This window comes from Callionymus lyra, chromosome 6, assembly GCF_982586985.1.
Source record: "Callionymus lyra chromosome 6, fCalLyr1.hap1.1, whole genome shotgun sequence".
In the NCBI taxonomy this organism is placed as follows: Eukaryota; Metazoa; Chordata; class Actinopteri; order Syngnathiformes; family Callionymidae; genus Callionymus; species Callionymus lyra.
In genome coordinates, this window is record NC_141823.1 from 35,327,697 (window position 1) to 35,352,957 (window position 25,261).

A 25,261-nucleotide genomic window follows, 5' to 3' on the forward strand; every position below is an offset into this window, starting at 1 on the left:
TAGAGAAATCCTTCCAGGCTGTTTATCCTAAGCTTTGGAACAATCTTCCTCTCCCTCTGGCTTGATGGAGTCTACTGACTATATGTTGTCTTGGACTTTTAAAGTTTTCAAAATTTAATTTATTTTTAAATGTAGTATTGTTTTGTTGTTTAAGTGCTTTGTGCCCATGGTCTGCAAAACGCGCTTTACAAATTAAAATGACTTACTCATTATTTTTTTTTACGCTAACTCCCTTATGGGGGTTGCGGGTCTGGAGCCTATCCCAGATTCTACAGGGGATACGCGAGGGACACCCTGGACAGGACGCCAGTCTGTCGCAGGGCACACAAAGACCATTCACACACTCTTGACTATTTCCCCAATTTCTCAAACAACCACTGTATACGTTTGGACTGTGGGAGGAAAGAGGGCCCAAAGTAAGCCCACTCAACACATGAAGAACATCCAAACTTTACAAAAAAAAGTTACAAGTTGGCTCCCTCCCGGCCATCTTGCTAGCCACTGCACCACTGCGCCACTGTGCGCCTTACTCACATACTTACTTACTCAATCATATTTAAATGAACCATGTGACCGAAGCAAATTACGTATTGTGCAGCCCAGGTCTAGACAATATCCCAAGATGATAACAAAAGGCAAGGAAAGTGGTAAACGTGGTTTCTCATTGAAGAAGGGCCACACCGTTTTCTGTTGAAATCAACAATGCAGCAAGATAGAACATATGAGTTCAGGTATGACTTTTCACTGAACATGTCACGGAAGTTTCATCTTCAGATATTATTTAAATTCAGCAATACTTTTATTACTTTATACCATGTAAAAAATGTGTGTAGAGTCATAATGACATTTGATCTGTATCACAGATCAGTGTTAATTATTAATATTTATTTATTTTCTACCATTGATGAGATTTTGATTCTATATCGACTCAAAATTACTTTAATAAGTAATAGTGTTCTCATATTTAAGTCTCCTTGTATCATTTTACCCAAAGGCAGATGTTGACAGCACTCATGCCACAGTCAGTAAAAAGCCTTGCAGAAAGTCAGCAAGATTCAGTAGCTGGGGGAAGTGTTCCAAATGGATTATACACTAGTCTGATTGTGCAAGAGTGGGGATGTTAAAGGATGTCCACACACATAACAGGATGAACTTTCTCTAATTTTACAGCTTTGCACCGGTTAAGTTCCATGTACAATAGACCCTAGGGCAGCCCCTCGGGGTGGATGTTGATGTGTTAGGGAGGTACAGAGGTTTGTGTGGGTGTTGTTGTTTTACTTATTGTAACCGGTCTGTGTCTATGTCTAGCATTGCCAAGCATCGCCAGGGGTGGCAGGCTTGGCCACGGCTGCCTCCCTTAAGACTGCTTCAACTTCCATCTGGAAAAGACGCATCTACTCCTGCCATAATCATCATATTAGCTTCTAACCGAAAAATATCCTGGTTGGTGCTCTTTGTGGCAGTACATATATCAACCTAAACCAATGGAAGAAACAGTCGAAAATAGTGGTCTAAACTTGGCCAATAATAATTTCATGTAGAAATCAACACTTTGAAAGCTAATAATTAATAATAATGTATATGTGTATAGTAATGTAAAGACGTTTATTGTGCTCCCTGATTAGATAGAGGGTGCATCAGACATTTTAATTAAATAATGACATACATCAAACAGAATTAACCTTTTTTTTTAACTTAAGTGAAACTAAAAACAGATATATAACATTTTCAAACCACTCATCACAAACAGACACAAAGATACTGTAAATGGTGCGCGATGCCAAGTGATCTAAAACTGAAACTCTGGTTATTGTCTCTGACAATAAAGTTCCAGGGTTGAGTCAGTACTTAGGCACATCTGTTAAACTGAGCCTAAGAAACCTGGGTGTTTTATTTGATAAAGACATGTCACACCAAATGGGTTCACAACATCATTTGGAGCTTTTAAAGCATAGGTTTTAGTCTTCTCGTGAAGACAATTGTAACAATCTATTTTTCCGTGTCCAAACAAGAAGGAGCAGCCTTACCTGCAGTTACTGAAAACTATGCAGCGATAATTCTGACCCACTCTAGTAGGAGAAGTCACAATTCCCCAATCCTTAAAACTCTGCATTGGCTGCCAGTTTCTTTCAGGATCGATTTAAGAACCAAATTAAAATTCTAATTTTAACTTAACTTTAACATCTATTCATGGTTAGGCTCCATCAGTGATCTGATCCAGATTACACCCCATCTCCGAGTAAGTAAGTAATTTTTATTTATATAGCGCTTTTCCAGACCAGGAAAGAATCCCCAGGAAGATCACAAAGCGCTTAAACAATCAAAACAATATTCAATAAAGTATATACTTTGAAGGGCCAGATAAAACTGATAACACAACAGGAGTTCCAGAAAATCAAGGAAAAGCCTGAACAAATAAAATGTCTTGAGATGTTTCTTGAAAGAGTCAGTAAAAGAGAGAGGAAGATCGTTCCAAAGCATAGGAGCAACAGCTTGGAAGGATTTCCCTCCTCTGGTTCTGAACCATGTGCGTGGAACCATCAGTAGATTCTGATCCACAGACCTCAGAGCCCGAGCTGGGGTGTAAGGCTGGATCAGATCAGTGATGTAAGGAGGAGCCATGAATATATCTGAAAGTAAGAACCAGAGTTTTAAAGTTGATCCTGTAAGAAACTGGAAGCCAGTGAAGAGTTTTAAGGATCGGAGAAATGTGACTTCTTCTACTAGAGCAGGTCAGAGTTCTGAATCAACTGCAGGCGAGATAGCTCCTTCTTGTTAAGACATGAAAACAAACTGTTGCAGTAGTCCAGGCGAGAAGACACAAACGCATGGATTACAAGCTCCAGATCATGTTGTGAAAACATTTTCCTAAGTTTAGAGATTTTTCTCAGTAGGAAACAGTTTCTGGTCAGTTTCCTGCAGTGTTGAACAAGAGACATGTCTTTATCAAATACAACACCCAGGTTTCTCAGGCTCAGTTTGACAGACTGACCTAAGTCACCCAAGTACTGACTCAACCCTGGAATCTTATCATCAGGCATCTTATCACCAGAATTTCAGTGTTTTCACTCAGCCATTTTTTGATTTCTAGCAAACAATATAATAAGCTGTTCAGCCTCTAGGGCTCAGTTGGATCAAAAGAGCAGTAGAGCTGGATGTCATCAGCAAAAATGTGATAAGAAACATAAGGAAATATGTAGTTCAAAATTTGCAGATGGTTCCACACACACGTTTCCAGACCAGAGAAGAGAAATCTTTCCAGGCTGTTGCTCCTAAACATTAGAACAATCTTCCTCTCCCTCTGTTTGATGTCTACTGACTCTTTGAAAAAGCATCGGAAGACCTATTTATGTGTGCAAGCTTTTTCTTGATTATATACTTACTTACTTACTGTGTTGTCTTGGCCTTCTAAAGTTTTTTAATTTGCATGTATTTTTAAACTGAGTATTGTTTTGTTATTTAAGGAATGTGACACACTGAAGCGCTGTGTAAAGAAACGTCCCCAGATGGACAGGATATGACGAATGACAGCTCAAACCATTCTCATAAGTGAATAAATGGATCACTGGATGGATAGGGGGCATGGATGAATGGATGGATGGATCAATTATATTTATAATAAAACTATTATCTATGATGTCAGAGTCTTATCATTGTTTTGCTTCAATCAAGCACGAATTATAGTTTTAAGGCTGACCTACAGTGTTATAACATAAAAGTGTGTGGTTCGGGAGGCGCTGTGGAGCCCTGATCCAAGATGGCTCCGTAATTTTATGGCGCTGACCAACTTCGCACAAAACAACTCTAAAACCCAACTTTTTGAACATTACGACCGTTTTGAACATGTCTAAAGCCAACTTAGTTGAAGACTGTGACATTTTCAAGAGAAAACGTGGTCTCCAAAAGCCGAAAACAAATGCTTCAACAGGTGAGCAGGACGAGGAGGATAATATAAACATGGCGGGGCTATCGGCTGTGCTAATGGAGCTAAAATCCCTTTGTGCTGAGTTTGGAGGATTTAGAGCCAAGCTGGGCAATATTGATGAACGTTTGGGACAGATTGCCTGCTCAGTTACTACGTTGAAAAGCAGTGTCGGAGATAAAAAGAAATGCAGAAAATGTGAAACAAATGGAAGAAGATGAAAAGTGGATTGTCTCAACTGAAGAAGAAATGGAAAAACATATGAACGAACTCTCTAATTCAATGGAACATATTGCATATTTTTCGAACCTAAAACAGAAGGGAAAACCAAAGCCAGTGGAATAATCTTTGTCTATTTGGTCTTTCCGTGAGGGTGCGGAGGGCACCCGCTCTATGCTATAAGGGAGATGCTACCGGCTTGGCTGCACCTGGACGCGGACGTGGACCGTTCATTCACCTTGGAAAGGGCTCACCGGATCCTGGGACCACCTCGACTGAACCAAAACAGAGCCATCATCATTCGCTTTCTGAAATTCCAGGATTGAGAACTTTCTGGGCGGCGAAACGACAAGAAATCACGGTGGATGGTATCAATCTTTACTTTATGGAGGACTTCTTGTCAGAAACTATGAAATGGCGACATTAGAAAAGTTTTCGCTGAGAAAGGAATGTTCCGTGGATTTACAAACAACCCCTGCAGAATGAGAGTCCTTCACAAAGGCGGCATTATGGTGTATGGTTCTTTAATGTGAAGCTACTTCTTGTGTTTAATTTAATTTTATTTCTTCTTTTTGACTAGATGATGACTCTAAAAACAAGAGTCTTATTCAGTTTCGTATTTGACTGTTTATAGATTTGCTTATCCGATGGCATGTTCAATATTTCAGTTTCATAGGTTAAAACTAGACTAACTATTTTTTGTGTATGGAGCTGTCAGGCCTCGGCGCTAACTTTTTTGGGATTAAGGTTACCATAGTTCTAGCTGCTACTCCGAAACGTGGATCAGTATTAGCCTCAAGAGTACATTTTGAGTAAGGGAGGGGGTGTGGTTGTAGGTTTTATGCGCGTTTTTCATGTTTTTATTTGTCTTTTTTATTTTCCTTCTCGTTACTCAACAAGAAAAGTATGTGTATAAGCTTAGCCCTTTGTTTGTTCCGCATGTACCATTAGATATATGGAAAACTAAACATGTTCAGACTAAAAAATATAAAGATAACTAGCTGGAATGTTAGATGATTAAGGCAAGTAAGCAAACTGAAACAAGTTATAAGTAGGATTAAGTAACTTGAATCAAAAATAGTATTTGTCCAAGAATCTCACCTGTCTGCATCAGATATAAAATTGGTTCAAAAGCAATGGCCTGGCCAGGTTCTGCATGCATCATCTAGCTATAATTTTGATCCATAAAGACATAACATTTCAAATTTCCAAACCAATTCAAGATAAAGCTGGTAGATATGTAATTGTCCAAGGAAATATACTCTCTCCTAAATTAAATTTAGCCTTTTTATATGGACCTAATAAAGACAATCCTAAATTCGGAATTACATTGAAACTACATAATTGGAGGAGACTTACCAAAAATACCAAAAATCAGACTACAAAAGTTATCAAACAATATACAAGTGATTTAAGCCTGGTTGAAGTTTGGAGGGAACAAAACCCTGATAAAAACAATACTCATGTATTGGCTACAAATCTCGCCCTCACATTGATTATTTCATTGTATCTCAAGAGCTTATGTCAAGAACTACAGATTCCTAGTATTATATAATGGCAATTGGTGATCATGCTCCTATTAAAATAAAAATATGACCTGGGACAAACTTCTTACATCCCACAAAATTGGCGCCTGCAGATAAGCTGGCTACAAAAAAGGGGGGAAAATTGATGACTCCTTTAAATAAAACACAGCTGGAACCAATGCCAGTGTAAAATAGGATACTTTCAAAGCGTATATCAGAGGACAAATTATTAAGTTATTAAGTTACACCCGTTACAAATTAAACGATTAGAATTGCATACCTTAGAGAAGCAAATCAAAGATTTAGAAATGCATCTTAATTAAGAATATAGTCAAGAAAAAAAAAAGCTCCTATTAAGAATCTAATACAATAAAATATCTGAAAAAAGTAGAAAAAACCTTTTATGGTTTAAACAAAGCTAATACGAACAAGGAGAGAAAGTAAGCAAACGATTATCCTGGCAAATAAAAAAAATGCAATCAGAAAGAGCCATTAAATGTATTAATACTTCCACAGGAAACTTAAATTTTGACCCATCAGAAATTAATGAGAGCTTTCGAGAATATTATTAATTAGTATACAAATCAGAAATATTAGACTCTTTAGATGAACAAAATGAGTTTCTTGATCAATATCAATTCCAAACATTAACAACAGATGCAAAAAAAAAAATAGATGTGTTGTGGCGTAAATGGTTATTGGTCTAAGATCACTGAAATCATCCTATAGGTAAGTAAGTAAGTAATATTTATTTATATAGCGCTTTTCGAGACCAGGGTCACAAAGCGCTTAAACAATCAAAACAATACTCAAAAAAGTACAAACTTTAAAGATCAAGATAATACTGAGAACAACACAGGAGTTCGAGAAATTCAAGGAAAAGCCTGAACAAATAGAAACTTCTTAAGATGTTTCTTAAAGGAGTCAGTAGACTCCATCAAGCGCAAAGAGAGAGGAAGATCGTTCCAAAGCTTAGGAGCAACAGCCTGAAAAGATTTCTCTCCTCTGGTCCTGAGCCGTGTGCGTGGAACCATAAGTAGACTTTGATCCACAGACCTCAGAGCCCGAGCTGGGGTGTAAGGCTGGATCAAATCAGTGATGTAAGGAGGAGCCTGACCATGAATAGCTCTGAAAGTAAGAACCAGAATTTTAAAGTTGATCCTGAAAGAAACTGGAAGCCAGTGAAGAGTTTTAAGGACCGGAGAGATGTGAGTTCTTCTACTTGAGCAGGTCAGAATTCTCGCTGCAGAGTTCTGAATCAACTGCAGACGAGACAGCTCCTTCTTGTTAAGACATGAAAACAAACTGTTGCAATAGTCCAGACGAGAAGAAACAAACGCATGGATTACAAGCTCCAGATAATGTTCCGACAACATTTTCCTAAGTTTAGAGATTTTTCTCAGTTGAAGGAAACAGTTTCTGGTCAGTTTTCTGCAATGTCGAACAAGAGACATGTGTTTATCAAATACAACACCCAGGTTTCTCAGGCTCAGTTTGACAGACTGACCTAAGTCACCCAAGTACTGACTCAACCCTGGAATCTTATCATCAGGAGCAATCACCAGTGTTTCAGTTTTGTCCACATTTAGCTGTAGAGTGTTTTCACTCAGCCATTGTTTGATTTCTAGCAAACAATTGACTAAGCTGTTCAGCCTCTGGGGCTCAGTTGGATCAAAAGAGCTGGATGTCATCAGCAAAAATGTGATAAGAAACATCTGGAAATCTCTGAATGATTTTACCGAGGGGAATCAAGTACAGCAAAAACAATAAAGGACCCAGAACAGAACCTTGAGGGACTCCACACAACAGATCTGCCGATTCAGACCTCATTTGATTGGCAGATACACTAAAACTGCGCCCAGAAAGGTAAGATGAGAACCATTCTAACACAGACCCAGACAGTCCCACTTCATCCCTCAGTCTTCTCAGCACGATCTGGTGATCAACTGTGTCAAAGGCTGAGGACAGATCCAAGAGAACCAGAACAGTGAATTTACCAGAGTCAGCCGACATCATGATGTCACTGGACACTTTCAATAAAGCTGTCTCCGTAGAGTGATGTTTACGGAAGCCAGACTGAAACTTCTCATGGATGTCGCTCTGATCCAGGAACATAGACAGCTGCTCAGACACCACCTTCTCCAAGATCTTGGACAAGAAAGGGAGCTTAGAAATAGGCCTGAAATTACTGAGGTCAGTTGGGTCTAAGCCTGTTTTTTTGAGCAGAGGCTCCACAATGGCATGTTTAAATGCATTGGGAAAAACCCCTGTGGAAAGGGAGAGGTTCACCATATTGGTAACCCAGGGGCCAATTACATCAAATACTTTGATAAAAAGCCTACACGGAAGGACGTCATCTGAGCAAGAGGAGGGTTTCATCTTGTTCACTAGTGCCGAAATATCACCCAAAGATACAGCAGTGAAGGAGGACCAAGAGGAGGAGAGAGGCTTAGAGACAGTAGGGGTTCCAAACAAAGGGGGAGAGATTTTCTCTTTGATCAATTTAATTTTGTCAATGAAAAATCTCAACGAATTAATCGTGTCAAACAAATCTTTGGGGTTTTTCCTATTTGCTGCTACCAGTTTTCTGATGAAATCAGATCTAGCAGTTTCTACCATCTCATTGTAAGAAGTCATCAGATCCCTGAGGTGAAGTCTATGCACCTCAAGTTTAGTGGACTTCCAGAGACGCTCAGTCTTTCGACAAAGTCTCTTCAGACTCAGGAGATCTTCATTTGTCCAAGGGCACCGTTTTTTCTGAATTTTCAAGTTCGATTTAACAGGTGCCACTTGATCCAGTATTTCAACACAATGATCAGTGAAACAGTGAATCAAACTGTCCACGTCTGGGCAGTCATCAAAGGAAAGACGGTCAAACATAGCAGAAAAACTGAGACCTAACTGAGACCTAACTTTCAAAGGCTTAGGTTCAGGGATGAAGTCCAGGTTAAACAATACAAGAGAATGATCACTCAGATGGACATCATGTACAGACACATTAGAAATGTCCAGGCCAAGAGTAAAAACTAAGTCTAAAATGTGGCCTTTTTGATGAGTGGGTTCAGAAACATGTTGCTCAAAATTAAAGGCTTCTGTTAAAGTTAAAAGTTCTTTAGCAGAACAAGATGTGACGTCATCAACATGAAGATTAAAGTCTCCAAGAATAAGGACAGATTCCATTTGAATAATGGAAGATAAGAAGTCACTAAAGTCTTTCAAGAACATCGCCGCAGGACCAGGCGGACGGTAGATTGACACACAATAGAAAGGTCTTGTAGCAATCTCCAGCTACTGGAGAAGCTACACACACACACACTGAGAGATTGGGAAAACAGCTTATATAATGAGATTTGGTAACATCTTGTGAAATCGTCTTGGCCGAGTGTCCAGACACGAGTCATACCAAGGAGGTCCGGAGGTCCGGAGGGCGGACCCCACTGTGTCCTGTATAAAGTCAATGTGAATGCTGTAAAACTCTGATGATGATGATGATGATGATGCTGATGAACGTACGGATTGCTTTGCAAATTACCTGCTGGGCTTCGACCCACAGTTAATAAAATCCATCATCCCGTTGACCTGGTCGGGGTTCACTAATTTCCAGTCGACAACCTCTTCGTTCCTTCTTCAATAATATTTAACTATTAAAGAAATTTCAAATACTATTCAAAGTATGAAAAGTGGAAAAGCAGCAGGACTTGATGGTCTACCATCTGAATTTAACAAAATGCTCAAAGAAAAAATGATTACTCAATTGTTCAATATGTTTAATAAATATTTTCAAAATGAAAGACTTCCAGACTCAGTAAGAATGTCTGTAATAACCTTAATTTGAAAACCAGAGAAGCCAGTTACAGAACACTCATATTTCATGCCCATAAGTTTGATGGGATGGGATACGAAAGTATTGTGTAGGCTGCTTGCCCAGAGATTAGAACGCTATGTCCCTTTTTTGGTACATAATGATCAAAATGGTTTTGTTCAAAAATGCTCAAACCATTCTCATAAGTGAATAAATGGATCACTGGATGGGTGGGTGGATGGATGAATGGATGGATGCATTTAAAGCACATCAACATCTAAAAGATTGTCCTTCAATTTCACGTTTTACCCCCTTATGGGAAAATCTGGATTTAGAGCAGCAACAAATGATGCCGGTTTTAAGATAATGGTAGAGAAGGGTGTTGGAAAAGTTGGGTACATAACTTATGACTTGTACATAAATGGAATTCTACTCAGATTTAATGAAATCACCATGTAAAGCCAAGTAAATAAAAAGAACTTCTTTAAAAACTTACAACTGAAACATTTTGTATCTTCAAAATATAAATTGGTTAATTCTGAGGGGAAAGGGTCAGGTTTCAATATATTATTCAACATAATGAAACCTGACGCCAATCAGTGAAGAGTCCTCCACTGATAGACCAGAGGCATGAAGCTCTGATGTGGAGGAGATTATTTCATAGAAAGAGTGGAACAAGGCATACCTTAAAGCCCAGAAGCAAACAATTAACACTAACATGAGGTGACTTCAGTACAAGTGGTTGATGAGGGCTTACATAACACCTGTAAAGTTAAATAGCAGGTCACCCATCATCCCAGATACCTGTTGTTTCATTGTTTTTGGGAATCCCTGAAACTGCAAAGGTACTGGAGAGAAGTTGGACAGATCTTGTCAAGAATTGTTGGTCTTAATATACCTCACAATGCAAAGCTATTAATACTGGGGATCTACCCAAAATACCTTGCTGTGCTGTTGTTTTATTTTTGTTGTTGTTGTAAACATCTCTTTTATTTTTCTTAATTCATTTCCTTGAATGAAAAGTTACTTTTAAAGGATTCCAAGTCAATCAGGTGCCTGAACAGTGGAGTGAACTCTGATTAATTAAAAAAAAGCACACTCTCTCTCTTTCTTTGAGTATGTGGATGTGTGTGTAAACATACCTTTGCCAGTAGGAAGTCAGAACCAGGGTTTGAGACTATGGAAATGGTGTTTCTATTTAGCTCTAAACTTCAAGGTGGGTTTGCAAGCAACAGTGCTGTATCAATGCTGCTAATTTTCTTTGCATAACCATTGTAAGTAAGTAAGTAAAGTAAAGGTTATTTGTAAAGGGAATCGGGGAAATGTGAGTTCTTCTAAAGCAGGTCAGAATTCTCGGTGCAGAGTTTTGTATTAACTGCAGGCGAGACAGCTCCTTTTTGTTTAGACACCAAAAGAAATTACAATAGTGACACAAAGAGAAGACACAGACGCATGGATTTTGATTTCCAGATCCTGTTGTGACTACATGATTTTGTCCAGGGGAATCATGTACAGCAAAAAAAAAAAAAGGACCAAAAACAGAACCTACAGGGACTCCACACAACAGATCCACCGATTCAGACCTTATTGCATTGGCATATACACTGAACAGTGTATTTACCCGTATCAGCCGACATCATGATGTCACTGGAAACTTCCAGTAAGGCTGTCTCCGTAGAGTGATGTTTGCGAAAGCCAGACTGAAACTTCTCATGGATGTTGTTTTGATCCAGGAACAATGACAGCTGCTCAGACACCATCTTCTCTAAGATCTTGGAAAATAATAGGAGCTTAGAAATAGGCCTGAAATTATTGAGGTCAGTCGGGTCTAAGCCTGGCTTTTTAAGTAAAGGCTCCTCAATGGAATGCTTAAATGCACTGGTAAGATACCCCAGTGGAAAGGGAGAGGTTTAGCATTTTGGTAACCCAGGGGCCAATTACAACTAACACTTTAATATAGAGGCTACACGGAAGGACGTCAAAAAAGCAAGAGGAGGGTTTCATCTTACTCACTAGTGCCAAAATATCAGCCAGAGTTACAGTCTTAAAGAAGCCCTACAAGGTGGAGACAGGCTCAGTGACAGCAGGGGTTCCACAAAAGTTTCACAGAAGACCGGGGGTGATTGGAGCAGCAGGACAAACGAGAAAATTGTTTGAACAAAACTTTGGGGTTTTTCTTATTTACTGTCACCAGTTAGATATGGCGGTTTCTTTGATCAATTTAAATTTGAGGAGATCTTCAGGGCACCGTTTTTTCTAAATTGTCAAGTTGGATTTAACAGGTACCACTTGATTTAGTATTTCAACACAATTATTAGTTAAACAGTGAATCAAATCTGTCCACGTTAAGGCAATCATTAAAGAAATGAGGGTCAAAACAAAAAACTGTCTGCAGTATCGGCTGAGATGTCACGCCTCTGAGACCTTACTTTCAAGGGCTTAGGTTCAGGAACGAAGTCCAGGTTAAACAAAACAAGAGAATGATCACTCTTGGTGAGTGGTTTCAGAGACATGTTGCTCAAAATTAAAGGCTTCAGTTAAAGTTAAAATTTCTTTAGCAAAGCAAGATTTGATGTCATCAACGTGAAGATTGGAGTCTCCAAGAATAGAGAAGAGATTCCATTTGAATAATGGACGATAAAAAGTCACTAAAGTTCTTCAAGAACACAATGCCGCAGGACCAGGCAGGCAGTATATTGAAACACAATAGAAAGGTCTTGTAGAATCAACCAATCATCTGTGACTCAAAAGAAGTGTATTCCTGTGTCTGAATAACTTTGCAAGAACAACTATCTCTATAAACAACAGCCAAACCACCCCCACAACGACCGGAACGAGGCTTCCCTTAAACCGATCAGTCAACAGGACAGAGTTCATTAAGATGAATAAACTCTTCCTCTCTCTACCATGTCTCTGAAAGACACAATAAATCCAACTTTTCTCTTGTGAATAGATCATTCAGAGAAAAGGATTTATTTGCAATGGAGCGAGCATTCAACAGGCTGATATGCAGCGCTGATGACGTCCCTGAGGCGGTGAAAGCGGAGTACAGCTGGACCTTTTGAAGGCTACTCCAGAGGTACTGTGGGTTACAGCTGGAAGAGGAAATCAAAACATCTGACCACACTGAGACGCTGTCACACACATCACAAGGAAGAATGTAGCTCGGATAATTGAGCATGTCCCATGACGTCAGAGTCCAGGCGAGCTTCAGTGAGTTCTCCTTACTTGTACACTAGAACGGGAACTTCTTCTCGATTTTTTGCGGAACTCACCCGGTATCCTACACAGCAGTAGATATTCCTGAGAGTCCGTGTCGATAACAAATGGAGGAGGAAACGCTTGATCAAAAATGTTCACGTGTGTAAACATCCTCCATCGATGCTAAACAGAGAGTCACGATCAAAAATCCGTAAGCCTTGAGACATATTCTTTTAGAGAGGAGCATAGTATTAGCATAAATAGTTATGAAAACAACTTTTTTCACACTCAATAGCAGGATCCTACTTCAGATGCTGCCGATCACAGGAGCCTCTGAAAGTGGTAGTAATGAATGTGTACAATAGAAACAAGCCTGGTTGGCAGAAGATGAACTTCTGGACAGTTTCAACTTGATCATCCTGGAATCGACCAATTATCTTTGTATCTATGATATTTCCTTTTGATAATTCAGAGCTTTCATCCACCTAAGCTGTCCCAAGTATTAACTGATTTCAAGTCTAGTCCATAAAAATGTGAACATCTTAAAAAAAATCCAGATTTTATTCTTATTTGTGTTTTCATATCAGAGCCTCTGAATGTGAGCGATTCAATTTACCAACCGCGTCCTTCAAGCAATTTGGACTAGCCACCAAAAACCAGATAAGCCTGCATTTTCGCAGACCTCTGAAACTTTGTGGTAAAGGCCACGTTTTATGAAAATTGGAGAAGCTACAGTTTAGAGAATGCAACGTGGACCACTAAAAGCAACATGAAGTTGACACCGACCACAATGTAAGCACCGTCAACAAGAAGATACTATTTCAATACATAATTGTTGAATTTACAAATTATATGTATCACATTGCGTCACACTAATAAACTTTTTTTGCATTGATGTATTCACTTTCGGTTTATAAACTACAGTAAGTATGTGTTTTCATAAATTACTACATTTTAAGTGTGTCTTTTTGGATGAAGATGAAGACTATAAACACTGAGTGCCAGTCACTAAAATGTACATGTATTTTTGCCTTAACTTTAAAACGAAACGGAAATCAGAATTTTAGCTGAACTATCACTATCAGTGTCCAGCATAACTACTTAAAACTCGAGCCTTGGTTTCAGTAATTTCTAATATTTATGAATTTATTTGTATGTCTTTTATAGTGATTTTATGTTTTCATTTCATGTCTCCAGTGTTTCCTCAGTAGGGGCCGCCTGTGCTGAGGGCTGTGATCGGCTCTTGTTGGGATGTCTCTGATTTGTGGTGCACATCTGCTCGGCCTGGTGGGGAATCTATGGAAGTGCTCCACTGCTGTGGAAACCCTCCCCTCTCACTGGCCTGTGTCATCATGGGTGCCTGGATGGAGGCGTGCTGGTCGTGTCCGTTGACCAGCGCCCAGTACAGACGGCCTGGTGTTTCCTGACCCGGCGTCTCTGTATTCAGCAACATGTTTTCACGTCTCCTAGATCGTGCGTCATGTGTGCGTCCGTGCATTTGTGCATATGGGTGTGCAACTGGGTGTGTTTTTTTATAGGCTGGGGTTGGGTGAGTGTTGTGGGGTGGAGTAGGGGCGGCTTTTAAACTTGTAAAGCACTTTGTGCTACATTTTTTATGTATGAAAAGTCCTCTATAAATAAAGTTTATTATTATATATTATATTAATGAAGTGTCAATCAATGTTATTTTTTATAAATGAATTAAAGATAACTAGATGCATCCCCCATCATCCTGAAATAGAGATCAAACAAAAAGATCTTGTGTCAAAATAAGGTCAAGGGAAGATATTCTGTGCTTGTATTTTAATTTGATTTCACGTGTTAATCAGGAACTCAAGTAATCACCCCATTTTAAATTATTTTTTTGAGTTTTCAACTTTTGTTAGCTTAAAGGCATTTTATCACTCAGCTTTCAAAAGATATGCATATAACTTGTAATAACATTACTATCCATTCTTAACATTGACTAACCCTCCTGTCGCCCTTCATTTTCTGCGTACCTCCCAGGGTCAAAAAGGTCCACGCAGAATACAGGAGCGCCACTGCATATGTATTTCAGTAAGTTTTTTTTGGGGCCACAGGGTCCCAGAGGCTACACAAGGGTTGACCTTAAAACATTATCATTGGTCTATTTTTCTGGTAAGGTTTGTCAAGAAAAAAATGGAGAAATTCTCTATTTCTTTTCTTTTCTTTTCTTTTACACAAGAGCAGTCAGATACTGGGATCTTTTCCCTGATATTTAGGGTTCATGATTCATAGATGAGCTGTTACTCAAGTGCACTTCAGTGTGACAGTGTGTTAATATGCATATTTGTGTTTTTGTGTGTGTGCATGTTTGTATGTATTTATAAGGTCAAACAAGGCACTACATTTAGCCAGGCACAATTTTTTTTTTTTTTTAGCACAAGACACAGTAGACACGTGTTAGTAAAGGCAACATTACCAAGCAGAAGAAGCATTGCATCTATATATTAAACAGTGATTGAATGTTCTCAGACGCAATATCACCCATAGGAAAAATGTGTTGCTCATCTGTTCAATCTAATCTTTTGAGATCAATTTGAGATTCTCATATTCATATCATTCTGTCAACATTTGCTTCTGAATAAGGGATCCTTAGGAGCAAGGCATAAACTAATAAGAGACAAGACACCAGTAAGACAAAAGAGGTTGAATTTAGAAAATCATTTGAGCGATACTTGAGAAGAAGAATAAACAGAGGAGATCTCACAATTGTATCCCCTTGATCTCAATTATGTCCTATAACCTTTAAACGAGAATTAAAGAGAATAAAATAAGATGAATCTAAGATTTTTATGAGACAAATCTGAGAACTATGAGCATTAAAAGAGATCTTACAAAATCTCATTAGGAGTGACCCACAACCTTTTAGGCCATGGGCCAACACTCCATCTGAGCTATGACACTCCATACTTGTGCTATATATGAGAATGATAGTCTAACAGTGAGCACTGTGCAACACCTGATCCAGGCTGTATTTGAGAAATACAAGAACAAATTAAGAATGCAATTTAAAAATGAATTATCTTTAGTAATTAGAAATGACTGTAAAAACAATACAAAATATTGAAAAGCTGAAACAGTATAGTATTTTCGCAGTAGATTAAATTAATTTCAATTAATCAATTAATAACCACATAGTACTTCATATTTGTTTATTTGATTCATTTATTTGAACTTGAATTCCCATCCATACAAATGAGAAACCAGTGAATTGGTAAGTAAAGTGCAAATGTACAGTAAACAAATTTGAACGCTTTGAACCATGGCGTTGAACTTACTTTTATTTTGAAAATATTAAACAGGCCTGGTCTGACCCTAAATTCGTTGACAAAGGCTTTCTTGAGCTCAGATTCAGATTAATTTGAGAGCTTGCACTAATTTTTCGTTTTGCTGATCCACTAGAAAAGTGATAACTGTAAGAGAATCTGAGAACTCAAATGGTGAGCAGTGAGAGACAGTATCTCTTACTGAGATATAAGATCAAATTGAGAAACATTCGAAGGTGGCGCAGTATGTCTAATTTTTCTCTTAGTTGAGATCAGGAAAAGAGACAACTGTAAGATAATTAAGAGAACTTGTACAGTGCTCACTGTGAGACTTAATTCTCAGGAGAGACATTTGAGAAGAATAAGAAAACCACTTTTCTCACAATTAGTGCTCATTCATATCAAGGAGATGTAAATGTGACATGAATGAGATTTTGATCTTCAATTTTGCCTTGCTATGGGCAGATATCAGCTAAACCACTAAATGTTTTCCATATGTAGTCACACAGCTCAATCATGTAAGAAAGGAAGTACTTACATTACTATAAGAACTAAAAACAAGATAAATACAAAGACAAACTATTATCTTCTGTGCAACAAAAAATAATTAAAGATTTGAAGAAAAGACCATGAGACATTATGGTGACAATATGTAATGCTTCAGGTAAAATTACTTTATTAATTAGATGTTAAATTTCGCAGATCTTGAAACCAGAAGCTGAACTGTTGTCGGGATGAAATTGGTATTGGTATTGCTCGTTTACATTATCATCACTCATTTAAGAACACAGCATATTTTGTTATTAGTGCTTTAGACTAGATATTAAGTCTGAATTATTTTACGATAACTTTGTCAACAGGGCCAATCAAGTTGGATATCTGGAGCTTGGTGTTTTCATTTAAATAACAAATCAGATTAAAAGTGCATGACCACACATAGTTCTATTGATGTTTATAACTTTATTATTTACAAAACTTTACGATCATTATGAATGTATGTTAACCTTGGATGTTAAGAAACTATCCTTCAAAATCACAGTTGCACATTTATTTATCTAATTTAAATGTGTCTATATTTCCTTATCAAAAACATATCCACAAACAACTTTTTTTTAAAGTTTTTTTCATTAAAAAAAGGAAAACCAATAAAGTTCACTTATCTCCATTTATGTGTATACCTGAGACCCTGTAATGCCCATTTCTGCCAATAACCATTCAATCTGCTAATTTAACAAATTCCATTTGAGTATGTTAAGGACAACTTTTCTAATATGTCCGTCTAGGTTCTCATTCTTCCAGGTCATGGTTATCCAAAAGTTTACAAAGCGTTCCTATCCCTAGCAAGATTTATACTGGTTCCTAACTCATTTGTAACTGATGAGTTGTCCCGGATGAGAGGTGAAACGTCTTCCTAGAACCTTACACATTCCAGTTGACTCGCTTTGGAACCTCTTGGATAATGTTTTAATATGACTTGAAGTGGCTCATGTGAGCAGAAGTTGGTGGGTTTTTATTTTTAATTTATTTTAATCAGTCAACACAGAATTATAAAACAGAAAAAAGGTTGATAAAATATGGAATTTATTTTACCTCTCTTCACTTTAGTTTAGTAAAATGATATTTAGGCCAGGAAAGTCAAACTCAAGGCATACAGTTCTTAGTTGGCCCAATATAGCCTAATTCAATTAATTTTGTTATTTATTATTGATACGCTGTTTAAAAAAAGTATTTTCAAAGTGCATACTGAAGAATTATACGCATACATTTTATATTTATCTCTGAGATAAAATGTTAAATCAAATTGATCGAAAACACATTTAACATACTTAAGTAATTCAATTCATACATACATACTTCTTGAGGTACATTGTTTAAGCCGACAGGTGCAGAGTATTGAATACGTCTACAATGTCATACACAACTACACATAAGAGAAAACAATCAATAGTTATTCAGATATTCTGAAAGTGGAACAAAACTCTGTCCAAATAATGTGAAGGTTGCCACATTACAAAAAAGCTGTGACTGTAATAATCAAACTGTCTTACCTTCATAAACAGCCTTGAATCCCTGTGCACTGACTGCAAAATCTGTGGTGAACCACAAAGCCAATATTGATCCACTGCTGACAATTGGAGATGGTAGCATGAAACCTGACAACCTGCAGAAGGACAAGAGCTGTTAGAAAGAAACAACTATTTAAATGTTACCTCAGATGATGTGACTAATGAATTCATTCAAATTGCTCCCCGGCTCTCTTTTTCTAGACACATGTGATAGTTAAATGAATGTTTTTTCAAGTCAAAATCATTAACATACTATTTTAACAGTTTATGAATACTTTCCAAAAGGTATAAAGATGTATCATTCAAAGAGAAAAAACTGCTGCTGAACTAAATATGACACATTGATTTCTTTTAACATTTGAAAAATGACAAGGGCAAATAATCACTTAATTAATATGTTGTTTTTTTTACTGAAGGGTAGCCATTAACACCTCTTCTGTGCATTACAAACAGTTGTGGTCCTGGAAATGTGTTAGTTATAGATTAAATAGAAATATCAGTCACTGTGTCGAATCACACCAAATGCTTTCATAAAGAAACATGTTTATGATTGTGTTTTTATTAAATAAGTAGTAGCAGTCTAAGTAACTATGTTTTTTGTGTACAAAAATTAGCAAATCGTTTTTTTGTTTATTTTTGTAATATTATTTTTTATTAATTTGTTTTTATAACCACAATTAAAGACAGTTAAATTCAATATGTGCATATTTTGTGGAGATTCTTTTAAATTATATTACTGATTATAGTGTATATCTTTATATAATAATAATGATGATGACATTAATAATGATAATGATGATAATAAAAAGTATAACTATAGGATAATTACACCAATGGTCTGTGGTATTTGTCTATGTAGATTAGTTGGTTTGTGATGTGAGATGCTTCTGCACCATGGATCATAACAGAATATGTCATGGTCCATGTATCTAAACATGATCAAACCTCCATGAATAATAGTCACACTCGAAAAAAGTTTTTCTATTTTTGCGCAGATTATGATGGCTGCCAGAAAAAAACAACCATTGAGGGTATAAAAAAACGTTAATGTGGAGGAACTAATATTTTACAGCTCATGAAGAAAAACACGATGACAATGATCATCATGACTCATTCACGAGGTGACACCAAGGTTTTTTCCCGATGTTTTTAAAGGGAAGAGTTTAGCAAGATGGCGACGAAAATATGTCATCGCTGGAGAGGATGAATCATACTTTAGCGAATACAGGGATAAACCAGATACACATCTTCAGTGTTAAATATTAGAACAACAAAATCCAAAAAATAATAAATAACCAGAGTCAGGATTAAGATTACTGACACAAGGTTGCTATTTACATAATGGACCTGTTACTACATAGAAAACATGAAAATCATAATGAATTAACGTATGACACTCTTGGGATGTTTTGAGCATTTTTGGTAGATTTAGTAGAATTTGCTTTAAAATAAATTAGACAAATCTCAGTAGAGCTTCAACAAAAAAAAAATCAACATTTGGTGTTGAAACTGCCTCACTTTCATCTCACACGGTAACAAATTTAAAAAAAAACAAGAGCTATGAGAAGTAAACAACTTTAATGAACTTTACCCACAAAGAAAATGAGATCTATTAGGAGTCTCTTTCTTGCACAATTATGATGAATCAATATCTGTGTGTATTAGATGTGGTACCTCTAGAAACAAGATATATATTTACTTATGTGCGTAAAAATAAATGATTACAAAACATGATCATTTTATGTAGTTAAGCTCCTTGAATAAAAACGCTAGTTTTTTCTCTTTTATAAGGCAACACGAAAGTCATGTTTTGAGTGAATGGTGAAATAAAGTATGCTTATTAAATTTAATTAACAACATTTAACTTTAGTATTATTCTAATTCACTGCTGGTATTGTCCATCTGCTTCATGTGTGAGGAAGGAAATTGGGGAGTAGAGATGTCTATGTGCCAAGAACTGGACTCTAAGGGATAAACTTAGTGGCTTGTAAAAATGGGATGGATGTATAACAGCAGCCTCAACTCTTTGTACCACTCTAACTGTATACAATTAAAATGTGTGTCTTTGAACCAAGATCCAATTTCTCATCATTGTTTAAAGCATTACGTTAGATTCTAACCTGACAGGCACCTAAACAATTTGAACGATGAAAGTGCATTCCCAGAGCAAGATTTAATGGCCTGAAGCTAACATGACTTGCTGCTTCTTTTTTTTTTTGTTTTACAGCATTTTAACATCCTAGTTATTGTTATGTGTATGTTTATTACCAGTAAAATGTTTTTTTTCTGGTTAAGGTGCTTCACACACACAGATCTGTATTGCAGCGCAAATGGATGTCTGAGGTGATGGATCAACATAAAGTTGGTCCGTCCGTTAGCTCTCCGTCCGTCCGTCCATACATCCATCCATCTATCGATACTTATAGTTATTGTGGGTCAGCATCTGGTTTGTGTCAGTGTTTCTGTTGAGTGAACCGGATGCAGGCTATCAGGTTTTTAAAGTGGCACTTTGAGAAAAAAGCTGTCTTTAAATACATCGTGTCTTCAGACCTGATAACAGCCGTTACAACCAAATCAATGTGGAATTCAGCGGAGATGTGTTCATTTTTTATGTTTTTATGTTTCCATGTCTCCATTTAAATGTGTAAATCAAATGAACCAGAACCTGTAAATATCTTCTCTATGATCTGAAAATACAAGACCAGTTTCTAATTTTGAAATTGAAACATTACTGAAATTGATCACACACTGTAAATTAGTTCAGATATGTTCTAGTGAAAAGTTTATAATTTGTATACAAGGTTATTAACACAAACTTTGACATGGAAAAGTATGTGTTCACGATTAGTGTGCGCACAAACTCATAAATAATGCCCCTGAATCAAAAATGGAATTACAGCAAGGAAGCATAAAAAGAAAAAAAACATTATTCATCTACCATCCTGTAACTGCACAGACAGTTGATACTTGATGTTACTCCATTAGTGTAAACTATCCAAAATTGTCCAGCTTTTCTATATGCTATGTATACACAGACAAATGTCAGAATGCCTGTTAAAAAAAGGATATGCAGACTTTTCAATAATTAAAGTAATTTTCTACTCCCTACCATATTGTAACTTCTTTTTCTTTTTTTTTAACATGAACAATGTTGACTTCAAGGGTTAAATAAGCATGACACAATTTTTGACACTTTTACATTTGGACCAAATATGTTTTCAAAAGATTGACCATGGAGAGATCCTATCGCCTCTGGTAGAACTAATCAAGTGGTTTGTTCACTGAGGGACTCAGAGCACTCTGGCTTGAAGGACGTGTCGGCACTTGGTGAACACTCGCGAGAGATAGCAACATTCCAAGATCGTCAACGTATTTAAGGACAACAATTCTGGTTTTATTTTATTGCATGCTTTAATAATCATGAATTGCCTTGTAATGTGTGTAAAATATTGCAGGAAATAATGCATACGATGCAGCAGGAGATACGATAGAAAGCTGTGTAGACGTGGGTCTGAATGAATGTCAACAAGGCTGTGAGCGATCATTAAGTGTGGATTAATATTGATCCCTGATTAACTTTAACTGAACACATCTGAGCACTCAGATAAACACTGAACTTATTTTACAGTCCCACTTCATCTCTCAGTCTTCTCAGCACGATCTGATGATCAACTGTGTCAAAGGCTAACGACAGATCCAGCAGAACCAGAACAGTGTATTTACCCGAATAAGCCGACATCATGATGTCACTGGACACTTTCAGTAAGGCTGTCTCCGAAGAGTGATGTTTACGGAAGCCAGACTGAAACTTCTCATGAAGTCTCTGATCCAGGAACAAAGACAGCTGTTCAGACACCACCTTCTCTAAGATCTTGGACAATAATGGAAGCTTAGAAATAGGCCTGAAATTACTGAGGTCTAAGCCTGGCTTTTTGAGTAAAGGCTCCACAATGGCATTCAATGCATTGGGAAAAACCCATGTGGAAAGGGAGAGGTTTACCATATTGGTAACCCAGGGGCCAATTACATCAAACACTTTAATAAAGAGCCTACACGGAAGAACGTTGGGCGAGTAAGAGGAGGGTTTCATCTTGCTCACCAGTGCCGAAATATCAGCCAGAGTAACAGTCTTAAAGAAGGCCCACAAGGTGGAGACAGGCTCAGTATCAGCAGGGGTTCCACACAAAAGGGGAGTGTTTTTCTCATTAGTTTAATTTTGTTAGTAATGAATCCCAACAATGCATTGCTGTCAGTTTTACAAAGGACAGGGGTGATTGGAGCAGCAGAACAAACGAGGGAATTGAGCATTTCAAAGAAAACTTTCGGGATTTTCTTATTTACCGTCACCAGTTTGATATGGCGGTTTCTTTGATCAATTTTAAATTTGAGAAGATCTTCAGGGCACCGTTTTTTTCTGAATTGTCAAGTTCGATTTAACAGGTACCGCTTGATCCAGTATTTCCACAGAATGATTAGTGAAGCAGTGAATCAAAATGTCCACGTTACGGCAATCATTGAAGAAAAGAGGGTCGAACAGCAGAAAAACTGCTGTATCGGCAGAGATAACACGTCTCTGAGACCTAACATTCAAGGGCTTAGGTTCAGGGATGAAGTCCAGGTTTAACAAAACAAGAGAATGATCACTCGGATGGACATCTTGTACAGATACATTAGAAATGTCCAGGCCAAGAGTAAAAACTAAGTCTAAAATCTGGCATTTTTGGTGAGTGGGTTAAGAGACATGTTGCCTAAAATTAAAGGCTTCAGTTAAAGTTAAAAGTTCTTTAGCAGGGCTTCCGGTATGGCGCAGAGCTGAACAGACGCAGATCGACCTGTTCCGCTACCGAACTAATTTAATCCTTGTTTACATGAGCGAAAAACCTCTATTTCGTCAGAAGAACATTCAAGAATGTCTCAACCACAAAAGAAACTGAACCAGGACCGGAAACTACAAACGCAACCTAAATTATCGGACTACACGATGAGGAGCAACAAACTTCAAGCTAACGACGATGCTAATGCTAGCGCTAGTTCAGATTCGGAGCTAAATGCACTGGAGGTAAACACTGACGAAGTTATGTCCGCTATTAAAAGTTTACGTCAGGACGTCAATGACTGTTCGGCGCGGGTTACGAAGGCGGAAACTAGAATCTCGTCAGTGGAGGACGACGTGTCGCTTCAAACGAAAGTGAAAGTTCTCGAGAACAAAAACAAAGGACTTGAAGAACAATTACTCGACCTGGAGACCAGATCGAGGCGCAACAACGTAAGACTTGTGAATCTTCCGGAGGGAGCTGAGGGTGCAGACGTGTGTGTTTTCTTGGAGAACTGGCTGCCGGAGGCGATGGAGTCCCCCCTGGGACACCGAGGTTCTTCCTCCAGATCCACCTGCCGAACGCTCATAATGAGGTTTCTAAGCAGCCGAGACAGGGAACTGGTGATGCGAGCTGTCAAGTCGAGAGGAGAAGTGAAGTACGAGAACCAGGCGGTGAAATTCTACCAGGATGTACTGTACCTGCAGGTGTCCACAAGAAGCAGAAGGACTTTGACGAGGCCAGGAAACTCCTTCGAGCTATGGGTCTACGGTATGGCATCATTCCCCCTGCCCGGCTGATCGTGACACATAAGGGACGTTCTCATATCTTCAATAACCACGTCGAGGCAGAGGACTTCATTAAGAAGATCAAGGCTGAAGAAGGACTTAACTGAACTGAAGCTCTTCATCTGATCTAAGGTGAAATCTACTCGTTCTTGCAAGGTTCATTTTCAATTGTTATAAGTCACAAGTTTTACATTTCTATGCAAATTGTTGTTATTATATTGCAATTAATATTCTATTATAGACTTTATAATCATAACTTTACTAATATGTCTGCTTTGATGTTGTTGGGTTTTTGAATTTCTTTTGGACTATTTTTGAGAACACAAGTGGGGTCATCAAAGTTGGGTTAGTATCACACTGTTGTATGTGTAAAAAATAATAACAATTTATTTTACTTTATATCTGGTTCTGTTTCAAATCTGTTAATCGCTTCAAGAGGGTTGTAAAGGGAGGTACTGAAATATTTTATGAAGAAAGAGGAGGACGGATGTGTATATATAGGTATACAGTATATGTAAATATATATATATATATATATATATATATATATATATATATATATATATATATATATGTACATATGTATATATACTTTTTTTCAAATATGGTAGCATAAGAGTATAGGGTTGATACTGTAGTTAGTTTTATTCGTAGTTTAACTGTTAGAAGCAACCTGGAAGCTTGATGTTAAGTTGGGGGGGATTCAGAACAATTGTTCTGGATAAGGGGTCAGGTGGTGGGTTTATCTGTTTGTATATGTTAATTTTTGTCCTGTTTTGTTTTTGTTTTACTTTTCTTTTTTCTTTCTTTTATGTCTTTCGTGAGGGAATTGAGGAATATAAAAACACATGTATAAAAAATGTCCAGTGAGGTAAAGGTTAAAATGACAACATGGAACTGCAGAGGGTTACGAACTCTTAAAAAAGTAAAACAAGTCATGAATAGGATCAAATCTTTAGAATCCAATATAGTATTTCTTCAAGAGACTCATTTGGTGGCTGGTGAGGAAATCAGAATTAAGAGGAGATGGAGAGGAAGTGTCTCTACAGCATTTAACACACAAGCGCGTGGTGTCATCACTTTAGTCCACAAATCGATACCTTTACAGGTTAATAAGATTATAAAAGATAAGTTGGGGAGGTACCTTATTATTCATGGAAATCTAATGAACGAATATATATTTTTGTTAAATATCTATGCACCAAATACAGATGACCCAAGTTTTTTTCAAAATATATTTTTGATTTTGGCCACTTTCCCAGGTACATATATAGTAGGGGGAGATTTCAATTGTACTTTGGACACAAGAAAGGATCGAAGCTCCGGTGTTGACCAGTCTCATGCTAAAAGCAGAGTAACTATACACAATTTTATGAAAGAGTTAAACCTGGTCGACATCTGGAGGGAAAGAAACCCTGATCTTCAAAAGTTCTCATGTTTTTCTGGTGTCAATAAGTCTTACTCAAGAATAGATTTTTTTCTAATTTCGGCACAATTAAGACATTGAATCAAAGAATAAATTTATGATCCAATTCTCATTTCAGATCATGCACCACACTCTGTAATATTTCAAGATTCAAAACTAGTAAAAGATCCTAGGATTTAGCGCTTTAAGCAGAAGTGGTTGGCTGAC

At 37.4% G+C, this 25,261-nt stretch overlaps 1 protein-coding gene across 1 annotated transcript in view; it reads right to left on the reverse strand.

The window, feature by feature from the left end:
* The window catches only part of LOC148078931 (CUB and sushi domain-containing protein 1-like), a 462,769-nt gene that overhangs the window by 258,635 nt on the left and 178,873 nt on the right, over positions 1–25,261 (reverse strand). The window contains exon 3 of the mRNA XM_087792967.1: positions 18,009–18,121. Coding sequence (XP_087649093.1) covers positions 18,009–18,121 — 113 coding nt within the window. The remainder of the gene's footprint in view (positions 1–18,008; positions 18,122–25,261) is intronic.